The sequence below is a fragment of the Propithecus coquereli genome, unplaced genomic scaffold, assembly GCF_000956105.1.
Source record: "Propithecus coquereli isolate 6110/MARCELLA unplaced genomic scaffold, Pcoq_1.0 Scaffold184, whole genome shotgun sequence".
Lineage (NCBI taxonomy): Eukaryota > Metazoa > Chordata > Mammalia > Primates > Indriidae > Propithecus > Propithecus coquereli.
The window spans coordinates 2,370,709-2,393,254 of record NW_012143190.1 but is presented as its reverse complement, the minus strand read 5'-3'; the positions used below and the strand labels follow the sequence as shown (position 1 = coordinate 2,393,254).

Sequence of the window (22,546 nt, the reverse complement as noted above, 5' to 3'; positions counted from 1 at the left end):
CCTCGAGCCCATGTTGCTGGGGACTTGTGTTGAGTTTCTCTGCACATTGCTCAGCCTAGACAGTTCCTGCAAGTCTGGTCCCTCCAAGCCTGTAGGGGAGGAGGCCCCAGGTGGTCTTCAGGGAGCCACCGATCCAGACAGGGAAGAGTTAATGGCCCTCCTCATCAATCTTCCTTTTCTTTCCGAGAGCAAACAACCTGAAGTTACGACCATTTGTCTGGGTTGCCTGGGCTACCCACACCAGGCGAGCATGTCACAGAAGTCAGGAATGAGCCAGTGAGTCCAGGAAAGAGGCAGGCATCTTGGTGAATTGTCGGTGCCTCCCACGTCTCCTTTTCCTGGAGCCCTGAGTACCCGCTTTCTCTTTGGCATGGATGCACATTATTTCTGACGGATGAGTCAGACGGTATGGGAACGTCACGGTATTTGAACAGATGTGCGTTCACATTGCTCTGAGCAAACGTGGTAGGGGGCGCTCCCGTGGCAGTGGAGTGGCCCCACGTGTGTCTCAGGTTGGCCGTGTTTGTGGAGTTCTGACTGTTCTTTCCAATGTTCCTCCCCGCAGCGCTGCCTCCAGGTGGTGATGGCCGCGTGAGCGCCCGCCATGGCCCACCGGAAGCGTCAGAGTGCAGCGAGCAGCATGTTGGACCACAGGGCGAGGCCGGGCCCCATGCCCCACGGCCAGGAGCCTGAGAGCGAGGACGCCGAGCTGCCCCTGGAGGCGTACGTGCCCAAGGACCTGGAGCTGGCCGCCCTGCGGCCAGAGAGCCCCACACCCGAGGAGCAGGAGTGCCACAACCACAGCCCCGACGGGGACTCTAGCTCCGACTATGTGAACAACACCTCCGAGGAGGAGGACTACGATGAGGGCCTGCCCGAGGAGGAGGAGGGCATCACCTACTACATCCGCTACTGCCCCGAGGATGACAGTTACCTGGAGGGCATGGACTGCAACGGGGAGGAGTACCTGGCCCACGGCGCGCACCCCGTGGACACCGACGAGTGCCAGGAGGCTGTGGAGGAGTGGACGGACTCGGCAGGCCCACACCCTCATGGCCACGGGTCCGAAGGCAGCCAGGACTACACTGACGGCCACCTGCCAATCCCGGAGGACGAGCCCTCTGTCCTGGAGGCCCATGACCAGGAAGAAGGCAGCCACTACTGTCCCAGCAAAGAGGGCTACCAGGACTACTACCCTGCCGAGGCCAATGGGAATACGGGCGGTGCCTCCCCCTACCGCCTGAGGTGTGGGGATGGGGACCTGGAGGACCAGGAGGAGGACATCGACCAGATTGTGGCGGAGATCAAGATGAGCCTGAGTATGACCAGCATCACCAGCGCGAGTGAGGCCAGCCCTGAGCATGGGCCCGAGCCGGGGGCTGAGGACTCCACGGAGTCCTGCCTGCCTGGCGAGGCCAGCCGTGGCCCCAGCAGGCATGAGGCAAGGCCCAAGTCACTGAACCTCCCTCCAGAGGCCAAGCACTCCGGAGACCCCCAGAGAGGCTTCAAGACCAAGACCAGGACCCCAGAGGAGAGGCCAAAGTGGTCCCAAGAGCAGGTAAGACTCTGGCTGTCCCCAGGGAAGGGGGCGGAGGGGCCGAGGGGAAGGGACATTCTGGTGTAGCCCTTGCGGATACTGAAGCCAAGCTAATGGGAGGGTTCGGGAGCCTGACAGTTCAAAAAGTGAGCTGAGGTCGTCATTTGCTCAGTTATATGGCATGTGGCATGGATGTTCTGACCACTCTTAAGCTCATCCCACAGATTCAGGAGCAAATACAGGGAAGTCTGATTGAGGGCTCATTGACAACTAATATCCCCCCAAAAGACACCCCCATTCCCTCCCCAGAAGAGATCCGGTTCCTCACCCCCTGCCCTGGATCTGCTCATGGTCAGGGAATCCCCAGGTGGTTTACTCAGGTCGACAGGATGTCACCAAGGATGTGGGGACACTGCTGCGGCCAGGGGTGAAATGGCCCAGTGGCCACAGGCAGCAGCCTGAATGCATTTCACAGTGGCCACTGGATCTGAATGACATGTCTCTATAAGCCTGGGGACCTTGGCCTGATGGGCAATTAGCTGTGAATACTATTTTGAAAATAATTATTTGAAGGTTTGACAAACTCATGGAGAAGAAATGCATGCTAATGAGGGCAGTGGATGTGAGCATAACTATACTTTCTTTTAATTAGAGCAAAGTAAGTGTGTATTCTAATAAACACATTTGAAAAGCTGCCTTTCAAAAAAAAAAAAAACCCTCCATGAGTATATAAAGAAGATGTGATTATTGGGCTTGTGTAAAGGAACTTCTATTTGATCAATTATGTAGACTGCTTTCATATTTTTTAAAGCCTTAATTATTTTTTTCCCCAGAAGAGTTCATGAGTTTGAATATTTATTATCTATATAGTGAGAGAGCTTGCGTTTCGAATATAAATCATATTGACTCGCTGTTAGATATCCAGTGCTTGTATTTGGATACTTTTTGTTTTTTCTGAAGAGTATTAAGCGTCAGTTGACTTTGCTTTGGGGGTGTTCCTGTCATTCACAGCAATTCTGCCTTCGCTGGGGGATGTGGGGGGTCAAGAAACTGCCATTGTACTAACGGATGCCGCGGGAGCTCGCCCAGAGGGTGGGCCGCCCCAGCCCTGGGTCTGGGCTCCAGGCCAAAGCACCTCCGTCTTTCTTCAGTCTGTGGCAGGGCCACGGCTGGTCCCCCAACAATGGTGATGGCGCTGCAGGGATTGATGTGGGCTGCACAGGACGCATGGCATGCTGCCTCTTGTTGTGACAAATGGCATCCCTGGCCAAGTTCTTGTTGAAGAAAACTATCTTTAGCGCCTGGTGGGGAGTGAGCGAGACCTGATGTTCTGCTGCTTTTGTGCTTCGCACTAACCAGACGCTAATTCCAATGGGTTGGAGAGCTGGGAGGTGAATGGGTGGGAATGGTGAGTGACTGCATGGGTGGTATTTGCCATTTAAAGAGGCAGGGGAGGTGGGGAAAGTCCCATACCATTGTGGAGGGCCAGGAGGAGGTCTGTTCTTCCAGAAGCAGCTTTGAATGGAAAAGCAAGTAGCTTTTCTCCCTAAGTAGGGTATGTCCTGGAAGCAAATGCTCTTATTTAAGCTGGTTAATAATTATATAGCATTTTTGGCTTCATTCATTCATTCACAAATTAATTTCATCAAGGGGAGAGCCTGAAAGTTCCCAGCTCAGGGCTGACAATGACCCTGAGGCCTTTGGCCCTGAGTGCTCAGAAATGAGGACTCTACAGAACAAGGTCTTCATGTCCTATAGACCTGAGTGGCCTGTTCTGGATGAGGAACTCTTTGAAATTTAACCAAAAAGAGCCACTGGTAATAGAAATCATCTTGGAAGCAATGTTCTACATGAAGGATGTACACTACAAAATTTGGTGGTGGCTTGCTTGAAATCACAACCTGATTTCCTAAAAGCAATCCCTTACTCTCCCCAGGTACAGCCAGACTTGTCAGGAGCCAACAAAGGCCTAGCCTCAAACAGGTGCACAGGGTGCCCATGAGTCCTGAGCCCACCTCTCTGTTCCCAGTGCTGTCTGCATTTTAGTGTAGTGTTACCTGTAGTTGAGGCTGTGGTTAAAAAAAAAAATCTGAATACAGAAATGGGCAATGTTGACCACCTAGGTGCTTTAGACTGTTGCTTTTTAAAGTGTAGCCCATGTCCCAACAGCCCTGGCATCTCTGGGAAGCCCCACCCCAGAACTTCTGAATCCAAGTCTGCATTTCAGCAAGATGCCACATGCAGGTTGGAGAGTCAGTACTCTAGAAGACTTTGGTTGGGGAAAAATTGAATAGCATTTCTCACTCTACTTATTTTAAAGCTTGAAAAGTTATGTCCCGGATACTTTTAAGAGTAGTGAATAGCATTTATTTAGTCATTGTGTGGATGACAATAGTGCAAGAGTTAGAAAAAAATGGGAATATGAAAAATGTATCCTCCGTGGTCCCTACCACCCTGACAGGTGAGCTGTTTTCATTTCCCAGTGTTCCTTTCAGACTGTAGCATGGAGCATAAATAGTGTATGTAGCTATCATCATACCCCACATGTAATCTTGTCATTTGGCTTTTAAAATCTGATGACGTATTATAAACGTTTCTCCATGTTGCCATATAATTTTCATGATTATTTTTATTGACCTTTAAATGTTCCATTTGGGTGATTTGCCATATAATTTATTTGTCTGTAAATCACTCTGCTGTTGAGTGTGCAGGCTTTGGGTGGCCTTTTCTCTTATACATAAAGCTGGCATAGACGTCTTTGTACAAGTCATGTTTTCCTTCCCTTGGTTTATTACCTGGGGATAAATTTCCACGCTGTCCATTCAACGTTGAGCTGACCCTTTCCCCCACGATTATCTTGTCTGTTTCTCTTCTTCTATGAATGTCTGACTCATGTCCTTTATCTTTTGGGCTTTCGATGCTTTTCCATTTCATAGGAGCGCTTTGTAAACTACATGCGTTACTTTTTTCTGCAGATGTTTTCTTTAGTACATTTTCTTTTAATTTTCGGTTATATTATTTTCATCATCTCTGCAGTGTTTTTAAGATGTTGATGATTCATCTGTCACCCTTCCACCACCTTGGGTGCTGAGGGATTTAAGTGGATGGCCGCTTCTTCCCAAACTGGGTGGATGAACTCACAGAGAACATTGGTTTAGTCTAGCTGACATGAAAAATGAGTTGGCCCATGTGCTAGGAGTTGGAATGTGTGGCCTGTGGACGCCATGCATTCTGAAAGGCTCCAGTTTGCAGGTAGCCCTCCCACCTGTCCAACTCTGATGAGACCAGGAGGTCTGTGTTAGGGGGAGGATGTGATGTGGGAGACACAAAGAATTTGGGGATCAGAGGAGATCTATATATATTTTTTACTAAAAAAAAAGTTTTTTCAAAGTAATGCAACATCAACCCAAAATAGCAATGATAGAGAGATTGTCACCTTTGTCACCATCGGGACCCTTGGCTTCTGCAGATTTAACATTTCTTGTCATTTGTGGAAAGTCCCTGGGTGACAGTGGAGGTGGCAGCAGTGTTGGTGGTACTGCCAGTACCGTGCCAAGGGCATCAGGAGTATGACCTCAGTAAATCCTAGAATAACCCAAAGAGATAAGACGAGGCAGCTAAGATACATCCCTCACTCATGAACCGCCTGTGTTATGCCAAAACTTATGCCTCTAGCCAGTGCATTATGCAGCGCTTGAAGAGCCCACGCCTGGTTCTGTGCAGTCTGCACCCGAGTCTCTCTGCTTGAGAGTGAGCTGGTGTGGGTGAACTCTGGAGTACCCTGGATGGCGGTGGTCTTTTCTGTTCTGTTGCCTGTTTTGTTGCCATTGACAGGGTTGGTGTGCTCTGTCGTTCGCAATGACCGTGTCATGGCACCAGTGAAGTGATAAGTAGATACCAAGGCCTCTGGCCAATGAAATTCTCCCAGTCTCGGATGCTAACACGTCCTAACTTCATCAGGGCTCAGGCCGTGGATCAAACAAGTTAAGCTGAGATTATTCCCGTGGCATTCTTCTTAATTTTATTGAGATTTATTGACATGAAATACTGATTTTTTTTCCATGTAGCAATTAAAGAATATATGGGTTAGGTCCATCCAGGCTCATACTGAGTGCACTGGTGGAACTGGCATTTGTACCCCATCTTTGTGGTCCTCTGCCGTCTGGCAGTGAGCGTGGAGGGAGGGCCCCAGCCGGACACCCGCTGCCTGGCTCAGCCCCACCGCTCCAGGGAGGAGCTTTGTGGACCTGGCATGTCCTTGTGCATGTCCCTTGAAGAGAGCGATTTGCTGCTCAGTGCTTCCATGGTGCAGCTCATCGACGCTCCTGGGGGGACACTGGAAGAGCATGTTTGTCAGGCACCAAAGATCCTGGGTCTGTGGTCTTGTGAGGGTCTGGCTTGGTGGGGACTGGACTGATGGTTTTGGAGTCCACCTCCCCACAGCCCGTGACCTTGTGACATCTATCAGGAGATAAGCCATCCTGAAAAAGTCTGCTCTGCCTGAAATTCGCCCATTAGAGACTGATTCCTTTGGACCATGGAGAGTTCTGGGGCTGCAGGCATTCTCTGTCCAGGACTTCGGTGACCATCGAGTCAAAGGTGTCTGATTTACACAAGCATGCGGAACAGCTCTATATCTTGGGACAGCAAACCAAATACATGTTTTGATTATTTGGGGCTTTCATGATTTCTGTATATCACTGACCCAGCCAGTGCTTTCTAGAAAGAACCCTCTGACAATAGAAAAAAAGAAAAATCAGTACACTGTAGCCAACTTAATACAACAGTGAAAGTGAGGCGGGATAGAGAGAGCCCCAAGGCCACATCGAGGGTACAATTGTCCATCACTGCTCATTGCAGAGATGCTTTGGCTGTGACTTGGCATTCAATTCAGGCTCGCTTTTCCAAGGACCTTTTGAGATTGCAGTAGGAATGCTGGGAACAAATAGGGAGAGGGGGTGCTGACTGCACAGGTGACCTTGGCCTGTCCCCCAGGGGAGGCAGTGGCACCGTGTGTTCTGAGCTGGGGCCTCACACTTGTTCCCCGTCTGGCAGCATATGAGGCAAGTATTATATCCGCTTTACAGAGGAGGCCTGAGGGAGGAGTCATTGGGGTTGTTGGAGCCCGGGTGCCCTCCCTGTGTCAGCATGCACGGGGCAGCAGGTGTGCACAGGAGGTCATCCTGCACTGGGGGCTTTGGTGCTTGTCCTGTGCCCAGGAGGGAGCCTGGCCCACAGGAGGGACGGAGCTGGAGAAAGGGAGAAAGAGCCTGCAGGTGGTGCTGAGGACAGGGGTTTGGGGGTGGGGGTCGGGAGCATCAGGACATGGCCCAGGCAGGCGAAGGTCCTCACCAGCCTCTGGGCCTCAGTGGAGTACAGTGGCCTTTTCCTTCCTGCAGCCCTGTCCCTGAATTCTGCAGGCCCCCACCCCTCTGCCCACCTGTGGCATCACACCCAGTGCTCCTGCATCAGCACATGGGAGGCTGCACAGGAGGGTCCCCCGTCTCCTGTGCTGAGCTGCTTCCCACTATCCTCCCCTCCCAGCACTGTGGCAGGGTGGCACTGCACCTTCCATTGTTAATTCCCAGGACTGCCTTGAAAAGCGAAATCCTGCAGGTGCGTGTTGACGCAGGCAGCCCCCTGCTTGCTCTGCCTGAGCCTCTGAGCTCCAGTCCTCGGGGCCCATTTGCCGAGTCAGCACAACTGCCTTGTGATTTTTTATTTTTTTTATGAAGGCTTTTGATGACATATCACCAGAGGTGGCCGTTGTTGTCACAGAGCAGTTTATTTAGCAGGACTGGAATAGCTTACAGTGCTTTTAAAATCTAGTTAAAACCAGGGTTTCTAAAACACTCTTTTTATTGCCTGGGGAAGATCATGCAAAGCCCTTCTGCTAATGGTGATCTAAAAAGTGCCCCCCTCCCCCAGTCCTTGGTGATATCACAGAGCGTATTGGCTAAGAATACCCGAGCCACAGCCAGGAGGCCTGGTCCCGCCCTACTGCTGCAGAACGGGACATTCTGGACACATGACTGGCGTCGATGACTGCCCATCTCCCGGGGCTGTGTGGAGGAGAGTTGATCTGGGTCAGTGTCTGAGTGGATGGTGAGGGGCATGCAGTGCTGCCCTGATGATGATGATGATGATGATGCTGTTTTAAGTCCAGGGAAACCTCTTTGGGGTCTGGGGAGGCAGTTGGGTGAGGCCTTGCACACGGTTGGGTACGGGCCATGCAGGGCAGGGCTGGAGACCCCAGTGGCGTGGATGGCCCTGCCCTCAGGAGTGACACAAAGGAGGGGTGAGCCCAGCTTGTGAGGCAGGACGAGAGGAGGACCAGAACTGGCCAGGGCCAGACGGAGCCAGTGGGGGTGGAGACTGCTCCCAAGGAGCCCTCAAACTTTCCCCTGTCTGCAGGCCGCTTGTGAATGTGGCCTCTCCCCTCCTGGGGGTCTCCTACATGCCATCTTGGGCACATCCTCAGCCTCTTTCTGCTCCAGAGTCCCTGATCTGGGGGACACAGCTCCAAGGACTGCCCTGATTATTCCCACACCCAATTTCTAATAGGAAGTTAACTGAGAACTCCGCACACTCCTCCTTCTGGACGAAAAAACTGGGCTCAGGACCACTCGTCTCTCACTAACTGCAAATGCTGGCTGGGGCTCTTTTAAACATGGGCGCCTCCCCCCCTGGTTTCCACCCATAACTCCTGTCCCCCACCGGGCTGCTCCCAGTTTCCTGCGCAGGCTGGCTCTGCAGTCCCTCCTTCATGGCCCGTGCAGACTGCACCAGCGATGCTGCAGGCACTGGGGGTGCTAAGGTGAAAACAGCCAGAGGGAGACTCCCCACAATCCTGCCAGGTGGGGCTGGGTGCTCAGGAGAGGTGCCCACCCAGCCTGTAAGTTCCAGGCAGCTTTGGGGAAGGGCTCCAGAGCAGGTGCCAAGCAGAGGGACTCTGGGAAGATGACTGACAAGGCGAAGCTGGACATGGAGGTGCATCGGTACCCTCAGCACGGAGTGGGGCTGGAATTGTGATGGGGCCATGAGCCCCAAAAGAGGACAAGGGGAAGGCGAAGGACCTGGGTTGGGGATTGTGATGAGAGAGGGGCAGAGGGGGCCAATGGGGGTGGGGAAGGAGGGGAGCCAGGGGCATAGGAGCTGAGGGGCAGGGTCATCAGGAAGGCCAAATTCAGCCAGGCAGTTAGGGGAGATCTTGCTGGGAAAGAGAGAACCTGTTAGCTGTGGCCACTGAGGTCCCCTGTGCCTGAGCAACTCTGGTAGATTGGGAGGACAGAGGGTCACCTTCGGATGGAAGGGGTAGGGATACGCAGGGAGGGACTTGAGGAGGTGCCAGCAGACAGAGGGTGCTCACCATGCGTGTGTGATGGTGACTCGAATTGCACCAATTTGCCGGTGGTATGTCCAGGGAACGTTGCGGGGAATGAGAGAGGTGGGTATGGGACCTGAGCTAGTCCACATGCATCTGCTCCTAGAGGCTCTGTGCCTCCCATCCTCGGGCCCCTGGGGCACCTGACACCCTGCCTCACATGTACCAGGGGCTCAAGAGACATCCAGCTGACAAAGTTGGTTAGTCCGTGACATTCCCCGGGAAGTGCAGGGCTCCAGGCAAGAATTTTTAGAGACATCTGTTCAAAAAGAAAGACCCCATCGTTGAACACGCAGAGATGCAGAATGTCACACATGGTGTGCTCGACCGAGATGTGACAGCGTGGCGATGGCAGTCACAGGGTTTTCACCCCAAAGCATTCAGATCGCAGCCAATGCTAATCAGTTACTAAAAAAGACACGAGGGTATGGTACTAGGGGGCTAACCAAGAATAACTTCAATCCCGTGTCAGATAATGTCAGAGACAGCTCAGGAAAACCAAGCACAGCTCAGACACGTGGAGAAAGGAAGTGTGGCATGGGGTCCCTTGGGCTGATGTGGCCTCCAGAACCGCCACGTCCACGTCTGTCAGCTGATTCCACAGTCAACCTTCACAGAAGAGAAGCTGGTCTCTCTCCAGCTGAGACCAAGCCAAGGCATAAATGACTGGAGCTGAAAGGTGTTTGGAGGTGGGCTTAGAGAAGCTCGTTGTCCGGCTCCTCCTGTCTGGTCCTGGTCCATTAAAGAGACAGGAGACCTGGGTGCTGACTTGCTGCCGGGTCTGCGCCATGGGTGGGCGCAGCCGGCTGTGCAGGTCAGGAGCTCGTCAGGTGGGGGGGATGCTGCTGTCTGGGGAGGTGTTACTCCTTCACTGTCTTCTTTTCTCAGTCAGCCCTCCTTTCCTTTGGCCCACACACTTGCAGGTGGCCTCTGATTCTGCCTCTGGGACCTGCCTGCCCACTCTGATTACTGATGCAGCCCTACCCCTGCCACAGCACTTCTCACCCAGCCTTTGGGGCCCTGCTTCCCCTCCAAGCAGCCTTTGGAGCCAGCTGGGAGATGTTCGTTTCTGAGCTTCATGCCCACTGCCTCTGGGTCTGCTGACCTTTGAGCTTCATGCCCTCGGACGTAGACTCACCCACCTGTCAGTCCTCGAGCTCAGACCAGGACCACCCCACACCTGAGCCAGGTCTCTTGGGTGCTTCTGCGGTCCTTTGGTCACTCCTTTGTCTTTTTTCTTTTCTAGTCATTGAAAATAGAAACTTTCACTTGCTGTGATCTATTCCCTGCCACGTTCGTGCATTCATTTGTTCATCCATTTATTCTTTGGGCCCCAAGGATATAAAAGATAGCATGCTAGCCACTCTTGGAAATACCAGTGTTCATCTTCAGGAGAGCGGGATAATCCAGCCATTCACCAGTTCTCAAAACCAGCTCCAGAAACCACAGCGATGGCAGGTCAGGGTTCTTCTTGCTGCATTGTCGCGTTGTATTTGCAAATCGTGGGAGATGTTGTGAAGAGAAATTACTGTCCGAGGTTTCTCTTGCTTAATATTTCATTAATACTTAATCTCAGCCCCCCTTGTGAACTCCAAGAAGGAAACAATGAATTAATCCAAGAGATTCTCACACCTAAAATATGGGCAGTTTGACTCATATTGAGAAGTCACGGCCAGGTAATTTTTTCACGTATTTGTGGGAACATCGTTTGCTCTCTGAGCCACAGTTTTAGTGATAAAGTACAAAAGGAAAGTCTAAGGAAGGAAGCTCTGGCACATGCTACCACATGGATGAGCCTTGAGGACATTATGCTAAGTGAAATAAGCCAGTCTCAAAAGGACAAATACTATATTTTTCCACTTATATGAGGTCCCTAGAGGAGTCAAATTCATAGAGACAGAAAGTAGAATGGTGGGTGCCAGGGGCTGGGGGGAGGTGTCTGGGGAGTTGGTGTTTAATGGGCGCAGAGTTTCGGTTTAAGAAGGTGAAAAAGTTCTGGAGATGGATGGTGGCAATGGTTGCACAACAGTGTGAACGTGCTTAATGCCCCTGAGCTGTACATATACAGATGGTTAAGATGGTAAATTTTATGTCTTGTATTTGTACCGTAATAAAAGAAATAAAGAAAAGAAAAGGCTTTTGACCTATTAACTGGCTTGAGCCAATCTGGATCATCTAAAACCAAGTTGAGCCAGTCTGAACCCATGTAGCCAGTATCACACAAACAGGCAAAAACGTTTGGGGCCAACGTAAACTAGTTTGGTGTAGTCACAATAGGGACGAGCTGATGACACCACCCTTTCGGTTCTGTGGACCTGGTGTCTTTGGGAGGTTTAAGGAGGATATTCGAGACTAAAATGAGCCGTGAGTAATCATACAGCTGCATCCTGAGAAGGAAGGGCGGCTTCCCTTCTCCCTCACGTCTTGTCCCGTATCAGACGTGATCCCACCTTGGCAGGAGTGGAAGGGACGAAAGATGATTAAGCCTGTTGGGGCTGTTTACATAGATCAGATAGGCTACTGGCTTGTAGTAAAGGTCATACCTCATTAGTATCACTAAAATAAAAATGTATTATTAAAGCCACCATTAAAATAGCAACCAATTCTGCTACTCTCCTTTTCCACAAGTTTAAGCAAACCAAATGTTCTACTTTGTGTATATTCGTAAAAGTTGGACGGGTAGATTTAGTGGAAGGAAATTGGATCATTGGTATCATCTTTATGTATTATATGGTGAAACTTGTTTTTCAGATTATGTCTCATAGGACTTGGTTTTATTGTCTGTAGCCTTAGGTAGTTCCATTGAGACTAAATTCAGTTGTTTTTTATTTAGGACTAATCATATTACCCAAAACTGTGGACTCCTTATATCAGAACAGAGATCTGGCCGATATGGACCAGTGGAAGTTAAATACTGTAGAAAATGCCCCCTGGAAATCGAAGTCTGATATTGACTTAGTATTAGTCATTTAATTTCCATTTGGCTTGGACGCCATTGTTTCATTCATTTTCAGATGTCAAGCTAGTTTTCTCAGGATGTGTGCAGGGCTCAAGGCCAAGTGTGGGGGCTGCGAGGGGAATACAGGAGAGGTCGCAGGTCAGGCTCCCAGAGAACCACAGCCTTGAACCTCCAGTAAAGCTAAGCAATTGCTTTTTAGCCCCAGTAGGTTGCTGTCATTAAATTCTACATACACAGCTGTCGTTAAATTCTACATACACAGGGCTTCTTGCCTTTAAATTAGCAGGTTGGAAAAATTGCAGGTGTTTGCAGCAAACTTGTAGAACCAGGAGCAGACGCAGCCATGCTGGCCCCTAAGTGATAGTTTTAGAAAGGGTTGGTGTAGATTTTCTCATTCGAGAATGAACAAAACCAGATGGAATACTCCTGAGTTCTACAGCACTGGTGGCTTTGAGCCATGGAACTCCTGCCTTTCCCATAGGTGGACCTAGTGTGGCACCTGGTATGCGAGGCAGGTGACCACGAGAGGAGAGTGTCTGTGGTTGATGGGCAGCTGCCACCACCACCCTGACAGCCCATCCCCTCCTTGGGCCATCTCCCACTTTGCCTGCACGTGGGTCACCGGAGCGTTAGTGCTGCACAGGCTGTTGGGCGACTTTCATGCACGGCCGTCATGCTCAGCTGAAGTGGGTCTCACAGTGAAGGCAGTGTGTTTTAGGTCCTTAGAGGGCTCTGCGTACTCCTGTTCCCCCATTATTTTTAAATTGTAATAATACACACATAATATAAAATTTACCATTTTAACCGTTTTTAAGTGTACAATTCGGTGGCATTTAGTAGAATGTTGTGTAGCCACCTCCACTGTCTAGTTCCAGAACATTTTCATCACCTCGAAAGGAGACCCTGCACTCATTAAGCAGTCATTTCCCCTGCTCCCCTCACTGCCCGCCCCCGGCAATGACAAATCTGTTTCTCTCTCTGTGGAGTTGCCTATTCTGGTTATTTCTGTCTGGCTTATTTCACCTAACCTGGTGTTTTCAGGGCTCATCCATGTTATAGCATGTGTCAGGACTTCATTCCTTTTTGTGGCTGAATTATCCCACTGAATGGACATACCACGTTTTATTTATTCACTCATCCATTGACGGACATTTGGGTTGTTCTTACCTTTTGACTAATGTGAATAGTGCTGCTATGAACATGCGTGTACAAGTTTTTGTATAGACATTTGTTTTCAGCTCTTTTGGGTATATAGCTAGGAGTAGAGTTGCCAGGTCATGTGGCCATTTAATGTTTACCTTTTTTAAAAAAGGAACTGAAAATGTTTTCCAAAACCTTATGTTGCCCATGGACACCTCATACTGTGGCCCCGCACTGGGGAGTCCTGCAGACAGGGTGCAGGGGTGCTGACATTCCCACCAGCAATCCATGAGAGTTCAGGTTACTTTCAAAGGAAAAAAATTTAATAGCCCCGTTTCCTCGATGGTTTGGTCTCTGGGCTCATCTCTTTAGCTCCTCGGGCATAGGAAGTGCTTTTGTTCACGTGTGTACTTGTTTATACACTGGCTCATCCCACCGAGGCTATGAGGCCAGCAGGATCACTGAGTGCCGTCTCCATGTCAGACCGTGAGCTGTCCCAGGTCAGGGCCTTTGTCGCATGCATCTTCCTGTCCTCAGTGAGAGGTGCCATGCACAGCACAGGACATAACACAGGCACTTGCTCAGGACTGGCCACGTGGACCCAGCTTTGGATAGTGCTTAACAAAGCCTCAAAATACTGAGACAAGGCTGGGTGCAGGTGCTCACGCCTATAATCCCAGCACTTTGGAAGGCCAAGGAGGGAGTATTGCTCAAGGTCAAGAGTTCAAAACCAGCCTGGGCAGCATAGCAAGGCCCAGTCTCTACAAAAAATAATAAAAAAAAAAAAAATTAGCCAGACATGGTGGCACGCACCTGTAGTCCCAGCTATTTGGGAGGCTGAGGCAGGAGGATAGCCTGAGCCCAGGAGTTTGAGGCTGCAGTGAGCTATGATGATGCCACTGTACTCTAGCTTGGGCGACAGAGACCCTGTCTCTAAAAATTAAAAAAAAAATGCAGAGGCGAGTTTAGAAAAATTATGATTCTGCTCTGACATGCTGGGCTGGGCACAGCCATCTGCTTCCTGCCCTTTACCTGGCTCTGTGGAAAAGACAGTGAACGATAATGTAGTAGGCATGTCCAGGTGGGCCCGGTGGTCAGGGATGGAGGAGAGATTTCAGCAGACCAGGCACAGAGAACAAAGTCAGGCCCAAGTGGGCTACGTGGGACTTCAGTGGAGGTAACAGCCTTTCAGCCCCCCATGGAGCCCCCAGATTTACCAAATAACGAACGATACGGGATGCCCAGTCAAATCTGAATTTGGTGCAGATATAGAATTCTTGTTTTACAGGATGAAAAAAGTTATAGATAGATGGTCATGATAGTTGCACAACATTATTAGTGTATTTAATTACACTGAACTGTACACTTAAAAATGGTTAAAATGGTAAATTTTATGTTTATGTGTATTTTACCACAATAAAAAAGTTCAAAAAAAGTTGCGTTTCAGATAGACAGTGGGTCACGTGGTCATTCAGCATTTACCATTTTTAGGAACTGCAAATGTTGTCCATGGTTACAGAACATTTTGCATTCCTATCAGCAATGCATGAGAGTTTTAGTTTTTTAGTTTAATCATGTCCCATGAAATATCTGAACATCAAGGTGCAGGAGGGACGCTCCCTTCCTCCCTTCCATTCACAGCCTGCCTGAGAGATTTTAAAATACAGACTGGCTGGTTTTCCCAATGTGTCTTGTCGTGATACTTTTAAGCCACAGATCTGCTTTGAAAAGATATGATCTCCCCCATGGGAGTAACTATGGCAAGAATAAATACTTTATCCAAGCTCCTATTCTCCTCAAGATAAATATCACAGGAGTGACCTGAATTGTAAGGAGGAATGGGAGAAAAAGAACAATACTGTAACTTTTTCTGAGCCACGTATATGTCAGGGGACGGATTTGAGGGCTTTTGAAAGAAGATGTCCACACGGCTGAGTTAGACCTTCCATCTGACCCTAGAGGTTTCTGCTCTCAGCTCGTCCCTGCTTGGAGCTCTCGTTGTGCAGTGGGTCTCGGCTGACCCCCTCGCTGGAGCTGGTTGGAGGAAGAAATCTTTGTTGGAATATCAGATGAGTGGGGATGACTGACTTTTTTGAAAACAGAGAATAGGAAGTGATTTCCAGAGAAGGCTGTCACTGAACTGAGCTGTTCATCAGCCCTGGGATTTCATGTTTGAGGTAAAGTATAGCAGTCCAGTGGGAAGACTGCAGCTCGCCTAGCTCTGGGCTGATGCTCCCTGTCCCTAAGTGGAGCTCCTAACCCACTTGCCATTCAGGAGAGTGCTCAGAAACAGTATGCTTTTATTACGGATGGCCTGAGCTGAGTGGGTGTGCGCTAGTTTGATGATGTTTCATCCAAAGCGATGTGGGTTATATTGCTGTATTTTCGGTTTAATCAAGCAGACAAAATCAGAATTGACATTTTAAAAATCCAAGCTTTAGTTTCACCAACTGGAGCCAAGAGATTTGTTAGAATGATTTATTCACATTAATATATTTTTATTACAGGCATTTATCTATGCCCTGAACAGCTGTCCCTGGGTCCCGATTTGTTGAGACCAGTGTGTACCATGCCACACTTTAATTTGCTGCCATCCAAGCTCCATGGGGGGTTCCCCACCACATGGGTGAACCTAGCTGACCTCACATGCTTTACCCACTGCCTTTTCTGAGTGGATGGCTGGTGCAGCTTCAGCCCATGGCATTGAGAACACCCCACTATAGTTACTTAGTGAGGGATGGGACCCTGCTCCCTCTGTTGGCTGTGGAGGGTTGAGGAACCCTGGCCAGTATCATATGCTGAGGTGTGGCTGGTGGCTCTAGATACAACAGGATTTAAATAAGCACATTTTAAGGATGCCTGGAGCCCCAAATCCACGTGGACCTCGAAGCACGTGAATTTCAGATGCTGCCAACCTCCGCTTCCCTCCCCCAGATGGAAATTGGAGCAGCAGATGGGCTCTCCCAGGGAGAAGCATCACAAGCCCACCCTCCTGCCTCTTTGCAAAACAATCTGGCTGTTTGGTGTGAGATGTGGTTGTCATGGTGATGAGTGGACATCTGCTTGGGAGGGAGTTCGTGGAAATGCTGATGTGGAGGAAAGGGTCACACCTAGAGAAGACCTTATGTTGCCCACGGACACCTCATACTGTGGCCCCGCACTGGGGAGTCCCGCCGGTGGGGCTCAGGGGTGCTGATATCAGCCTGTGCCCCGGTCCCTGGCTGAGCCACAGGCCCTGGCCTGAAGTTGCACAAAGGCACAATGGCTGGCACAATGGCTGGCCCAGACCTATCCCATGGGGCCCCACATTGCCACTCCACCCCCTGACATATCTGACAGCCTTCTGAGAATCTGTCGCCCTACATCTGTGGCCTGCCCTCTGCCTGAAAACTTAGATCCCACTCCCAGCTGTAACATTTGTAGAATGATATAGTTAACCCAGTTTCATTTGTCAGTGGGTCTGTTTGTTGCCTTGAGATTTTATTTATTTATTTATTTTTGGAGATGACTAGTGCCCATTTAGCAACAGTAAGGCAGGACAGGCCTTCAGGAAACCAAGTCCACATGGGACAGTCACTATATTGGGGAGCTTTCAAACAAGAAGATAAAATACTGACGTGCACCAAGCGCACCTTGAGATAGTTAAGTGTACTCAACAGAGTTGTCTGTGGGGATGTCCCAAATTGGATTTTTATGTAAGGAGGATGTGAACAGCATCTGAGGTGAGATGTCCTTGTTGCATCCTTTGGGAGCTTTTGCCTGGTGTCCCTTGGCCATAGCAGGAAGAGCAGACCCAGGGGTGGATAGGGGGAGAAGCCTGGCTCCAGTGGGACCCTTGGAGGAGGGGTCCCCGGGACAGCCTCAGCACTGCAGAAAGGGGCACCATTCACTCAACTTGGTCAGTGCGGGGTCTCTTGCGGGGTGGATCACAGCCCTCTTTTGGGGGAAGGATGGATTCTGCTCCCGGGATTTGGGGCGTCGAAGGGCAGAGGAGCATGCCTGCAGTCCCAGATGAGCCAGAGCCTGGCCTTGGGACAGACCAGGACAGCAGGGTGAGGTTCAGGCTCCCCTGCCTGGTCTGGCCAGACCTGAGAGCTCATGGCGCTCAGGGGTAGGGACAGTCCTTTGGGCTTCTAGCAGAGGGGCTGGGGGAAGCAGGGACCAATGAGCCCTCTTACATGCGGGGCCCCAGCTGTGCCCCTGTGCACCCTCAGGTCCAGGAAGGGCAGCCCTGTGCAGCTCTCTGGGGATGGGGAGGCAGTGTGCTCCCTTTTTCCTCCCTGTCCTTGAAGCCCAGCACCCTTCCCCTCATGCCATCCCCTTCCACCCCACTGCCTCTGGAATTCAGTGGTGTCTGTGGTCAGGAGGGGAGGCTCAGCCAGGAATCGTTCCAACTGCTTGGGGCCCAGAATGTCTGTCCCCATCAGTGCTGGGAGGATGGACCCAGGTTTTAAAATTTTTCCTAAACCTCCAGAGAGATGGAGTTCCTTCATAGAACATGACAGTGATAGTCTAGGACAGGGAAAAGGACAGGCAGCTATACTTTGCTGTGTCACCCGAGTGCTGCAAGAACCCAGCGTCAGCCGCAACGCTTGGGGCTTCAGTTGCCTCACCTATAAAGCAGGAGTGGGAATATCCCTCTCTCACGCGAAAGGCTTTTGTGAGCCCGAAGGTGCTACATAAATGTCGGTTGTTATCATCAGCGTCATCATTATCATCATAGTGTTACTGCTTGGTAATTTATTTCCAGGAATTTCTGGAACTGAACTTAACCCGCTGGCTTACCAGAGCCCCTTTTAGGGTTTGGATTGTGATTTTAGTGCTGTGAATCTGGCTTCTATCTTGTGAATGGTACAAGGAACTAAATAGAAGAAAATGCACCTAAACCTTAAATTTTATTAATGGAAGTAAAGGCACTTATGGCTTGATATCTTATTTAAGAGAAGGCTTAAGACATGTACTTGGGGCATTTTATTTTTTGTAGTAGTAGATTGGCTAATTTTCATTTATTCTCATCCAAGAATTTGGGTTTTTTTAAAAATATGGTTTTTAACTTTTGGGCACTTTTAGTGAGAATGTAAAAAGGTACCGCCCTGTGGAAAATAGTATGGAGGCTCCTCAAAAATTAAAAATAGAATTGCTATGTGATCCAGTGACTTTACTTCTAGGTACGCTCCCAAAGGAAGCAAAAGCAGGGACTCAGATATTTGCACACCCGTGTTCATAGCGGCATTATTCGCAATAGCCAAGGGGTAGAAGCAACCCACGTGTCTGTTGATGGATGACGGCTAAACAAAATGTGGTCTGTACACACAGTGGAATGTTACTCTGCCCTAAAAGGGAGGAGATTCTGACACACACTTCAACATGGATGAAACTCGCAAACACTTTGCTAAATGAGATAAGCCAGTCACAAAAGAACATACTGTGTGACTCCGCTTATGTGAGGTCCCTAGAGTAGTGAATTCACAGAGACAGAAAGTAGAACCGTGGTTGCCAGGGTCGGGGGGAGGGGGCGATGGGGAGTTATTGTTTAATGGGGACAGAGTTTTAGTTTGGGAAGATAAAGATGTTCTGGAGATGGGATGGTGGTGATGGTTGCACAACAGTGTAAATGTACTTAATGTCACTGAACTGTACGCTTACAAATGGTTCAAATGGCGAATTTTATGTTATGTGCATTTTACTCCAATGAAAATAATGATAAATAATAACATTTAAAAATGATTTAAAGAAACTTCTTTAGAAGAATGAAAGTATGCATATGAACTGCATAAGAGCTTAAGTGTAATTAAATATGTGTGTATGACACACACATCTACACACTTACCTACATAGACATACATTTTACCAAATTGTATCACATTGCATATGCAGTTTTTGTGTCTGGGTTTATTTCTCTAATATATAACAACACAATCTTTAACTTCTCGGTTTGCAGGTTTGCAACGGTTTGGAGCAGCCGAGGAAGCAGCAGCGCTCTGATCTCAATGGACCCATTGACAATAACAACATCTCGGAGGTAATTATTTCCAAGGATGGGTGTTCTGTGCCAGGGTTCTGATGCTGGAGCTGCCTGCCCCATTGTGTTCTGCTCACTCTGTCCATAACGTTCTTGTCCCATCTAGTGCCGAGGGGGGAAGGGGTCCGGGTCAAGCCAAGTTAGTGTCAGTGTGTGGGGAGGACTTGGGGGAATTCTAGCCTGGTAGGAGGGAGGAAAGGGCCTTTCCTGCTGATTCAGGACCAAACCATGGAGTGTTCATGTGTTGCCGATGGTGTGTGATGGTGATGGGGAATCATTGGTGCTTCCTGATTTGATCGAAAGTCATTCTACGCCATTGTCTGATAACCGTGTTCTAAATCAGGGTTTCTCCACAGTGGCACCACTGACATTCAGGCCTAGGTAATTCTTTGTTTTGGAGGCTGTTCTGTACACTGTAGGATGCTGAGCAGCATCCCGGCCTCTACCCACTACATGCCAGTAGCAACTACCCACCACCACCACCAAGTTGTGAAAACCAAAAATGTCGCCAGACATTGCCAGATGTCCTCTTGGGGATAAAAATTATCCCAGTTGAGAACCACTGTTCTAAACCAACAACATGGTTTAAAAAACAATCCTATTTAAACTTACACTGCCATGATGGAGGCTATTAAAATGAGGACTTAAGCAAATTATTTTCCCTCTCTGGGTAACATAGTTTAGATGAGATTTCTAACTTTGATGAAATAATCATGGCCACCCATGGAGTGTGTCCTTATATCTTGCCTTCAAAAATATTCCCAGGTTGTTCTTATGCCCACAAGTTGGAGACTCACTGGGTTGGATGGTCTTTAGGCTCCCTTCTAGCCATGGCGTGCTAATCTGCAGGTCCCTAAGTTTTAGATGGTGGGCTTTTGGGCCCCTCCCAAATGTCATGTTGCCTGCATGAGACTGGTTTGCTGTATGGAGCTGACTTCTTGGGAATACCAGTCACTCATGGAGTTAGCTTTTCTCATATGGTACACATCTTAGCCCTTCTTAGCCTACATCTTATGGGCCATCTGCTTACAACTGGTATGTGTTTTATTTTTTCATATTTCCTAACAGACAAAGAAGGTGGCATCATTTCCAAGTTTTGTGGCTGGTAAGTGACTTTGAATTTTGTCTCTCAGGGGGCAGTTGCATTTGTCAAAACAAGTGGTGCTTTTACTTTTGACTTTATCCTGCAAAGCTTGTTTAGCAAACACACTTTCCAGCAAGGTGCCCAGGCATTGTGTTGTTTGAGCGCTGCAAAGACCTACTTAGGGGGGAGGGGAGGTCCAGCTGATTTGCCTGCATTGATACAAGGAACAGTAGGCCATCTCGTTTAATTACACCCTTGCTAATTGCATCGTAGATGACACTGATGACTGATGAATAGATTGAAATGTGTCTGTATAAGCAGCTCATTAGAGTTACCATTTTGATCAGGGTGGATATAATGGCATTCAAATTCAGGCTGTTGTTCCTTTTTTAGACCCTTCATTTCCCTTTACCCTCCCATCTATTTTGAGGAGGTTCATAGTGCATTTCAACATTCAGTAAAGAACAAAACTGATCGATCTGCTCTGTATCACAGAACAGGTGTGTGGGGAGCACACCTGCTTGGCTGTTGACAGAGCCAACTTTGTGTGGTCTGCAGTGCATCAGGTGACCTCACAAGGTCCCTTTAGGAGGTCCTGTGGGCTGCTTCTAGTGCTCTAATATCTGAGTAAAGAGTCTATCGAGTAGGATTTTTCTCTTTGCCAGGAGGAAGTTTCCTGCCCCTGCTAATGTGTTATAATAAACAATGCAAATTTTATTAATTCTTTCAATAAACTGGTAATTAATTCTTATAAATATTTTGGGGAGCAAGTTAAATTAGTCTTCTGAAATAAATGACTTTAAACCTTTCCCACTCTGTTCCTCTTTTTTAATAAGGAATTGAGGCCTGGGAAACTGAAGCCTCCAAATTCTCCTTTAAGGGACTAGTTTGAACCAGGCTAAACCAGGTCCAACTTGGTTCAAAATGGATTAACCTGCTCAAACCAATTTTGGCTGTTGTAACCTGATAACTGTTGTTCCAATTGGAAGAAAATCTGTTTTAAACTGTCAGAACTAGTATTATCCTATTCAAATAGACTTGGCTCCCTTTTGACCAATTCAAATAGGCTCAAATGGGTTTTGTCCAGCAGTTTACCTGTGGTTTTAGGTATGTTTTAGCTGGTTCAAACTGGCTTAAACTGGCAATCAGGTCACAGCAGGTTATGATGATTCCAGCCCAGCTGGCTAGTTGTAGTTTTCCAGGACCTAATGATTGGCAGGAAGAGAATATCCCCACCCCCCATTCCCGGAAATAGGGTTTGATTAGCTTCCTGATTTCTAGGAGGCAGCGTCTCCTAGGCAGGGGTCGATGCAGCTCATCTCTGCACCATTTTTCTTGGCAGTCAGAAGCCAGGTTGGGGAGGTGCCAGTCACAGTATTCCAGTGAAATAGGGTCTTATGGATCCAAGAAGCTCACTTTTCAACAGCTCATGGTGTCATCCGGACAGAACTCTTGAGCTGTCTGGGGGGATGATTCGGACAGTAAACTCCCCTAGCTCCTGAACCAAGCTCATATCTGTGGGGTGGGGGCAGCAAGGGATGGGGAAACAGTGTCCATGCCTAGGGTACCTCTGACTGTAGCTCCTGGCATTCCAGAAGACTCAGTTCTCTGTACCATCTCAGACTGTTCCAAAAAAAGCAAAACAAGGTTGGATGCCTCAAACCAATTCAGACTGGCTAAAACTGCTTGTGACCAGCTCAAACCAATGTGGACAGCCGTAATTTAGAGTTTTTCCTGCAGGAGAGAAGCTCTTTGATTGTTATGAAGATACAGAGACCTTAAGTATAATAAAAAGCATATCCCTTCATATTAGTGAATGTGTACCCAACAAAGCCTTCATGGGCCAAAAATCTTACTCAGCAACAGGAAGAGCTAATCATAAAGATTGTCCCATACGATGAATGTGGGAAGACCATCTCCAGATTAAACACCTTTATGAATTAGGAATGCATTTGGGTGCAAGGACCCACATAACCCACTCATGTTAGCCTGTCCTAGAGGGTGGTGTGTCTTATGTAAAGAAGTCTAGAGGTGAGAGGCTGCTGGTTCAGTGGCTTCATGATGTCAGGATCAGCATCTTTGCTCCCCTTGGCCTCAACCTCAGGCTTGTCACCTCATCGTCACACAATGTCTGAGTCGCTGCAGCATCACCTCCTGTTCCAGGCAGGCAGAAGAGGGGAGAAGGGCAAAAGTTCCAAATCAGCCGGATGTCTTCCCCGTTATCTTAGGAAAGCAAAGCTTTTCTGTGGTTAGTTAATGAATTCTCTGCGGGATTATTTGACCTTCTGTTAACTTCCTTAGCCTGTTCACTGGGTAACCTGAAAGGTAGCACGTCAACTGTGTCACTAGGTAACGTTTCTTATGGTAAAATGACTCTTATAATAGACCGTGTCTAGATGAGAGAATTATATTCCTTTTGG

At 48.7% G+C, this 22,546-nt stretch overlaps 1 protein-coding gene across 2 annotated transcripts in view; it reads left to right on the top strand.

The window, feature by feature from the left end:
• Positions 1-566: 566 nt before the first annotated feature.
• The window catches only part of APBA2 (amyloid beta (A4) precursor protein-binding, family A, member 2), a 59,766-nt gene continuing 37,786 nt past the window's right edge, over positions 567-22,546 (top strand). For both annotated transcript variants that reach the window (XM_012642700.1, XM_012642699.1), the window contains exons 1-3: positions 567-1,558; positions 18,962-19,042; positions 20,111-20,147. In XM_012642700.1, the coding sequence (XP_012498154.1) occupies positions 605-1,558; positions 18,962-19,042; positions 20,111-20,147 (1,072 nt within the window). In that variant the 5' untranslated portion in view covers positions 567-604. The remainder of the gene's footprint in view (positions 1,559-18,961; positions 19,043-20,110; positions 20,148-22,546) is intronic.